The sequence below is a fragment of the Sinohyriopsis cumingii genome, chromosome 7, assembly GCF_028554795.1.
Source record: "Sinohyriopsis cumingii isolate HCF-2022 chromosome 7, ASM2855479v2, whole genome shotgun sequence".
NCBI lineage: Eukaryota > Metazoa > Mollusca > Bivalvia > Unionida > Unionidae > Sinohyriopsis > Sinohyriopsis cumingii.
Window position 1 is genome coordinate 93,987,597 of NC_142967.1, and position 8,653 is coordinate 93,996,249.

The 8,653-nt window shown below is 35.1% G+C and overlaps 1 protein-coding gene across 1 annotated transcript; it reads right to left on the reverse strand.

The window, feature by feature from the left end:
* Positions 1-1,121: 1,121 nt before the first annotated feature.
* LOC149795742 (uncharacterized) lies at positions 1,122-4,433 on the reverse strand. The gene is made up of 2 exons (XM_089963842.1): positions 3,717-4,433; positions 1,122-2,870 (listed from the first exon to the last, which is right to left on the reverse strand). The coding sequence occupies exons 1-2, from the start codon at positions 4,431-4,433 to the stop codon at positions 1,122-1,124; spliced, it is 2,466 nt and encodes an 821-aa protein (XP_089819968.1).
* Between the last annotated feature and the right edge of the window lie 4,220 nt (positions 4,434-8,653).

Below are 8,653 nucleotides of genomic sequence, written 5' to 3' on the forward strand. Positions count from 1 at the left end.
TTCCCTTGGATACAATTAATACACAACAGTATTAAAAAGAGTGAAGCGTTTATCAATGTTAGGATGCAAAAGGTTGTGATGGAAGGTAAGGTCTCATGATTAGTATCTGCAATTGATGGGTTACCAGAGGACCAGTCGTTGGTCCTATACTACTTCATATAAAGTAATAGCCTATTAATAAGACTTAACAAGTCAGCCTCTTATCTGATTGCACTGCCGTATATTTAATCATAATTAATAAATATGATAGTCATCATAAACAGACTTAGAGAGGCTTCCGGTTTGGAAATAAGAGCGGATATGGGATTTAATCTAGGAAAATATCAAGACCGCAGGGTTATAACAGCTATCAAGCTTATATCCACAACATACTTTCTCGATCGACAAAGTTTTATTTTTCAAATTGTCACTCATGTAAACTATTATGTGTCAATTTTAATAATCTTTTTTGCTGATATTGCTAATTCGGCAAATCATATTATCGGCATTATTAATTTAAATATAAAAATTAAAAATTAAAATGCAGCAAAATTTCTGTTAAAGTCTTAGTAATTTCAGGGAAATGCGCTATGTGAACTTCTGAATTATCATCCACAACACCCAATTGTATTCGAGATGCCTGATGTAGCGGCTGTTGAATTATTGGGTAGATGATATCTAGTTCTATTTCACAAAGTTGTATATAGCATTGAGGATGTATCATTGTCGCAATACATACACTTAAACAGAAACTTTAATAGTACAGAACTATTTCATGGCTTTTAGACCACTCTATACTACTAACGACATCTATATGCACTAAATCTTACAATGGCAATATTTCAATGGAATTCCATTCCTGAACCAATTTGTAAAATCTCTGGAACTGGAGTGTTTCAGTCGTGCATTCTTGCAGTGAGAAATATTTACCAGATGAAACTATGTTTTCCATCTGCTTGTACATGTTAGGGTAACTCTTAGACTTAACCTTGTAAGTCTATACAATGAATCCTTTAATACGTTTCAAATTCTCGTTCTCTCAAACTGACCTCTTATGTTATCTTTAAAGTTTCCATACATGCCCAGAAGTACACATTGGTCAAGAGGGTTATAGTTAAATATGCAGACAGACAAATCTATTTTCAACATGCGCTATTTTCAGTGTAGTGTATCTTAAGGTTTGAACTACTGAAAATGCTGGCAGAGGAGTCTGACGATTTTCCTTGGACAAGCCGAAGAACACGTCTGTTTATTACGAAGGAGATCATGATAAAGACACCAAGAGATGCATTCAGTACAATGAAAACGTAAGAAAGAGTAATTTCCTTAGTCCATTGATATAGAAATCCAAAAATCCAAGTTATTCCAGTGAGAGAGGAGAGCTTAGCGAGGATTACAATGTTGTTTCTATCATTTTTTACTTTTTTCTCTATATTGGGTAAAGAACAGAACTTATAAATTACTACAAGGAACATGAAAAGGTTAGACAGAACGACAAAACCAACAGGCAGAGCAAACGTGTAACCCACCATGATTCCACTAGATATATAACAGATTCCTGATCCGTAGCCTATTTCTGCCATGTCTGACTCAGCCAAACCTTTGATCACATTGACCAAAACAAGCAAACATGAGATCGTAAAGACAGTTAACGTGTATTTGACAACAGTGTTGGACGATGAAACCTTTAGGTTCGGTTTGTTCAATCTAACAAAGACCTTGAACATGTGAAACGTGCATATGTTCAACCATAATACAGCTGAAAGCCAAAAGAAGTGAAGCATTATCCCAACAAGTTTACAAGCCCATCCTGAAAAGGTGCCAGAAACTACGAATATAACATATAGTATTTGTGCACAAATCAAGTTAACAATTAGGACTATGTTATTTTTACCTGGAACTGTCTGTAATATAGGAAAGCGGAAGTAAATAATAAACGTAACAACAAGACATATTAAGGACGATCCTGTACAAACAACTGATACAATTGTTTCTACACTAATGTGTCTTTTGCCAACTGACGACATTTCATTGAAAGATGCTATATATTTTCCACTGCAAATACGTATGTTATTTTGAGTCACATTTTTTATGATGAATTCAGTTATGTTCAGGTAGAGATTCAGTGTCGGCAAGACCACACCATGTTCCATGATGGACCATTCGTATTCTTCTTTCTTAATCTCAATTAACGTGCACGGCAAAATGTCGAAAGGTAACCTAATCAAGCTTCCCAAGGCTGAACAAGACCAGCCATCGTTCGGTACTATAGGTCGAATCATAGTTTTGTTGTCTCTTTTACTTGGGTATGCAGATCGAAGTAGCTCAGACAGCAGTAATGACCTGGAATCACCAAACACATGAAAAAAGTCAACTGAGATGTTCTTACTGGTGATAGGTATCAGACGAAATGCCTCCTCTTCGATATATACTAACTGAGGATGAATTGTATATACCGCGGTCTTGTTTACCATGATTCTGACTGCAACATTTGTGATATTTAGTATAAATGAATCTATTTCCTCATACGAATAATAGTCTCTGATTTGAAATATCCATTTTGTCGCAATATACTCAATTGTTGATAAATTTATGGAATTCTCTGCCGCACTTTCTGATTCCATGAAGATATTGCTGTAATTATAGTCTGTCTTATAAATTATTTCTTTGGAACATACACTCGTTGAAGGTATGCTCCATTCCAAAACTTCAGAAAACCATGTAGTCAATTCATCAATAAGTCCATTAACTTGATATACAAGGCATTGTTCCTCAATACTGAACCCAAGAACGAGTTCAAATTTAGCACCTTTCACTCCAAGAAACGTATTTACACATTCGCCATTAACTAGACGTCTTGTCGAAGAACAATACATCTTGCGACACTCGTTCTGAAAAGAAAAGGATCCCTAAAGTTGTACTAGCTAATTGGTTTTTTTTTTGCTGTGTCCCGAACCTGGCAGATGCAATATAAACTTGCCAGGAATTGCGTGTTTGCGCGTCTTATGTGGTGGAAAGGTAAACGTTTGATGTATTATCTTGTTTATACATGCATGAAATATGTATAAGTATACGATTGGTGGAGATGAAGTGAAAATGACGTGCTTATTTTGTGGAGAAAAAAAAAATACGCGAGCTGTCCAAGGAGCAGGAAACAGAAAAACAAACAACAAAAACCGAACAAAATGTTGCTGTCACCATTATGATGTTTTACAAGTTGAAATCGTAGTATGTCAATGCCAAGGGTAATTTTTGCTGATCATAAATAAACTTCAAAAATTATTTATTTAAATATTTTCGAAAGTGTCTATGCGTGTTACCTTGTAGGGATCAAATATTCTTTCTTCTCCGCATGGCGTCGATTTCTCGATCGGCTTAATTTCTTTCATGAAATTTAGAAGGGCTGAAAAGGAATTCACTTCGTCATATATTGGTGGTATCAGCAATTTCGGACCACACGTAGGATTTACTAAGTTATGATCTTCATATTCATTACATAGCATGCAATATACATTTGTATACAGTCCGTCTATTCTTCGATATACAGACCCTATATTTAAAGTACAAGCTCTTTCAACGATTTCGCTGTTTCTTCGCCATTTGCCTGTCAGATTGCATTTTGTAACCATTGGTGTACAAGCGTTTATGTGATATTCAACAATATCATATGGCTTGTAAAGAAGATTACATTGTTTTTGATCTAAAAGCTGCATTATTGTATCCACATCTGCACTCACACCTACTGAGCAATGTAAGACGGTGCTCCAATATGTAAGGTTACTGGCTATAACTTTGTTGCAAGCGGCACAGTGCCTATTTTTGTAGTTTATCCTTGTTGATGTGTCTGTTACAGGGATGATATTTGAAAACTCTTGTAGAGTTGTCGGACGCTTTGGCCTAATACATGCATCTGCTTCAGTTTCTTCAGTTGAGAAAGGACATTCAGATACAAAATAATATCTTTCCCCTTGAAGAAAGGGATTTGACTCATCAACAAATGCTGCGTGCTGGCAGTTGCCTTGATAGTTATCTCCTTTGATGTTGCCAAAGTATTGGTCACTTTTATAGTCAGGACAACAGTTGCCGATGATTTCGCAAGTAGAATTGCAGCTGCACGGATCACAACATTGTCTCATAAATGGAGCGGATCTAAGACCGAGAGAAAAGTTACATAAACTCGTAAATGGACAATATTTCAGGTGTAGCCTCGTGGCTTCTCTTGCGAAAGAATCTGGTATGTTCTCCAACAATGACTTGACGTCATCTCGAGAAAAGATTTTGTCAATTTCCGCACCAGGAAAGAAGTTATCTGATGTAAACGTGAGTGTTTCATTGTCTTGGTTGGCAATTTTGTCTGATTGGAAATAGTCTGGTAATTCGAAGTTTTCTGTGTTGTTTTCTACTATAGAGTCGTTTGTCAAGTTTTGATTTACAGTGTTCTTCAACAAGACCATTAATAATACTATAACATGTATCCCAAAAGAAATTCTTGACGACATGTTAACCGATTATGTTTTATCTTGCTTACTCATTTGAACCCTTTGGGGGATTCGTTACTTCTTGTCCTGTACGTAAAGCACTGTCCCTTTTCCCACTAGAGACATTCAAAAACCTGTAATGAAAGATTAATTTATGTAACATATACCAAGCGTCATACTGGAAATATACTAGCTTGCTTCATATCATAATTTACTAGCGCAATCATTTATTGGTTGGAAAATCTCTCCTTTTTGTGATGCACAATTTTAATCAGATCTAATATCTGATGTCAGAAGTGGTGAGTTATAAGTGCAAACAGTTATGCATAGGTGTCAGAGCTAATTCCATAGACTGAATGCTATTGTTCGACACAGATCGTTTATTGTGCGTGTGGATTTGTCATACTCCGAATCCCTAACAGTTTTTCCTGTGCTTATGAAAAGCGTAATAACAAGAAATTAGATTCTGAAAAACATGGTTACTTTAGACACATTCCAGATCATGGGAAATGTTTTTAATTCATTGCTGTTTCATTTAATACATGACTTTCCTCACTATCTCCAAATTTATATTCCAAGTAAAGCATTGAAGGACTCACGGTACTAATTCCACTCCAATGGTAAACATATGGAAACACTGTCATATTCAAAATTCAATAACTTAAAATTTATGGGTGCTGATAATGACACCTATAATTTTTCGTGCACATCTAACCTTGGTGCAAGCTTATGTGTGGAGAACACCATATGACCCGCGGCAATTTGTTTACATACATGTGCATGAAACACGTGTTATTGATTCTGCACCAAATGAATCAGGTGCTACTTTCAGTATTGAGTACTCCTGAGTCAATCCTGTAAAAATGCTAAAATTGCATCAGTAGAAATTTGTCAATATTTTTTTTACATTACATATAGGACAAGCTCTCAAAAGATATTTTTCCTAAAATTTTAATTTTCATTATTAACCAATTATGGACCACCAAACCTGTAAATACTCTATCATTTCTTCACCCATTTCTAGACTGGTTCACAGTTCTTCCGTATAATTAGTACCGTGTGTCCTATAACCAGATTTAATTTTTTGGGAAAAAGTTGTATTTTACTCCTTGATATTAGAGCATAATTGTAAGAAAGAATTGGCCATGCTTCTGCATGGATAATAGTGCAATAGCATTTTATGTGATACCAATATCTATAGTTAAATTGCATCCGCATTACATGTTGCTGTGTTGTATTGTACTTATTAATGGCTTATTCTTGTTATTAAAATAATTGTTTTCTGCCTTTGTATCTTCATGTTATCATTCTATGGCATGCATGCTACACAAAAGAAACACAAGCATGCTGACATCAGCAAGTATGACATCACAGGGTATCAAATTACATGACGCATTGTATTTTCATCTCTCACTTGCTATAAGACAAGTTTTAAATGTTTAAAATGTCAAAATTGCATTTCTTTTCTTGCTGACTCTCACAGAAATAAGATACAGTGCATCCCTATTCACATCAATCAAACAAAACAAATAAGTGTGCCACATGACAGGTCAAAATGATAAGAGGCCATTGCCCTTTTGTGACTAAAACAAATACACACACCCATGAAGCATCAAGAGATGCTGACATTCCAAACTTATTTAAACTATCATCACATGTGATTCATGACCCCCAAATGTTAATAAAAAGATATAAAAGCCAAGGAAGAGTTCCATAAGCTTTATTATACTGAATAATTAAATAACATAGTGCTACTTTTTAGTATAAAACTATGGGGAAGGGTGAATAAGCAAAGAATAGACAGAGTAATTTCTTCAAGCCTGGTAATGTTCCACACAACGGGGGGGGGGGGGATGTGTATCAACCCAAATAACACATCAACATGCGGTATGTTACATAAGGACAGCAAGAGACAAATTTGAAAAAGCTATCTAAAGTTCCTATAATGCTGACATTGATGTTGGAGACAGAAAGTGTATGCACAAACTGTTATGACTCAAGCTATTAAGTATGTTGGAGGTGGAGAAATGTGTGAAAAACTTTGCTATGCCAAGACAAGTTCATGTCTCTATGCAATATGCAGACACAGATAACAATTGTCACTGAATACACTACTTGTTAAATTTAAGTAATAGAATTGAATTGCATATTGAAGTTGTCTAATACATAAATATATACCTACATTTACCCAAAGCTCATAAAAAGTTAAGAAAAAGTCTCAAAATCATTACTGTGGCTACTTTCCACTATAAGCAGTGTTAAATTACTTACTTTTTAATATAAAGCTGAAAAAATGCATACATTATTGAACAAAAGAGAAACAAAGCAAACATTGCAATCACTCAATTACAGTCAAAGGGGAGGTAATACGCCTTGATTTGGCAAACCAAATAGCAAGCTCTAATTTACAGCTAAATGATTCCTTACTATTACTTGATGGTAAGAACAGAGCAATGTAGGTTTAATAAATAGCTTTTGTTTCAAATATGAAACCATATTTCTGACATGAAGCTTGTTTTCATTTATTCACAACAACATATATGGTGAACAAAACCCATATCACTTAGTGCATGCAGTAATCAAATGCTGAGATTTGGAATAATGTGTTCTGAGACCACAAGTTGCAACACCCTGAGTATAAAGGTTTTCTATCATGGGACTTGGTACATGAAGAAAAAAGAGATCTGGTTTGGTGGGAGAGAGCAGTATGTTCACCATGCAGTTATACATCAAGAATGTTTCAACTGTATGAAGGGAGGTTGGGGAAGAAAAACTGCCTGTGTAAAGAATGCAATACAGATAGGACTTTTGCAGACTTATATTGGGAATGAAGGATTGAAAACTATTATTTTAAGTGAAAATGTCCCTCCCTACTCCCTCAACAAAAGGAATGCAGAAAAGTTCCAATACTGTTTGCCCAAAAATGTAATGTACTAATATGAGAAACATGCTGAACATAGAATAGGTGTCAAGGAGTTTAATTCTAGGAAAAGAAATAAGACCGGTATAATTGATATTCAATGTGACTCGACATATAATAATTCAATTTACAGGTTGAGGCAATGCAGCATGTGCAGTTTTGTGCACAGTCCTTATTTTTACAATGTTCTCTGCTTTGATCTGCTGAGTGTGTCTCTAAAGTTAAATGATCAGTACTGATACATAAGTGATTGTGACATAAGTGGTTTACATATAAAATCTACCCCACCCCACCCCATTTTGGGGAATTATTGCATGTGTTAAATGGTATTTAACCATACAAGCCAATCTATGGGTACCATCATATGAAATTCTGCCATCAGGCCATACTGTGCTCTTTTCCCTATGGCCTGAGCTATCTACTTCCACTCTTCAGTGTATAAAACCATCCCCATCTGTCTTTGGTATAGAATTTTTCTCCAAAATCACATGCAAACCGTGATAAAAAGACTCCATTATGATTGTCATATGTAAAAACCACCAAATTGATACCCTGGATGCACGTGGTAACCATGGAAACAACAAGCTCCTATTATGGTATAGGTCGCATATAGGACTCACGGTACTAATTCCACTCCAATGGTAAACATATGGAAACACTGTCATATTCAAAATTCAATAACTTAAAATTTATGGGTGCTGATAATGACACCTATAATTTTTCGTGCACATCTAATCTTGGTGCAAGCTTATGTGTGGAGAACACCATATGACCCGCGGCAATTTGTTTACATACATGTGCATGAAACACGTGTTATTGATTCTGCACCAAATGAATCAGGTGCTACTTTCAGTATTGAGTACTCCTGAGTCAAGCCTGTAAAAATGCTAAAATTGCATCAGTAGAAATTTGTCAATATTTTTTTTACATTACATATAGGACAAGCTCTCAAAAGATATTTTTCCTAAAATTTTAATTTTCATTATTAACCAATTATGGACCACCAAACCTGTAAATACTCTATCATTTCTTCACCCATTTCTAGACTGGTTCACAGTTCTTCTGTATAATTAGTACCGTGTGTCCTGAAGTATCACTAATTTGCAAATAACATCACTGACAATGGAGCTCTAAACCATTTTTTTCATAATTAAGTCCAGGATAGCTACATGTTGTCGTATAAAGCGAGGCAATATATTACCATTTTAATTTATTTCTGTATCATTATCAGACATTTATTGGAAAGCCGAGCTTAAAATTAAAATGGATCTGTCTA

Coding starts and splice junctions, on each gene's coding strand:
- LOC149795742 (XM_089963842.1), bottom strand. CDS start 4,433: ATGGTCTTGTTGAAGAACACTGTAAATCAAAACTTGACAAACGACTCT. Junction 2,871..3,716: donor TCTTACATTGCTCAGTAGGT/GTGAGTGCAGAT, acceptor TTTTCTTTTCAG/AACGAGTGTCGCAAGATGTA.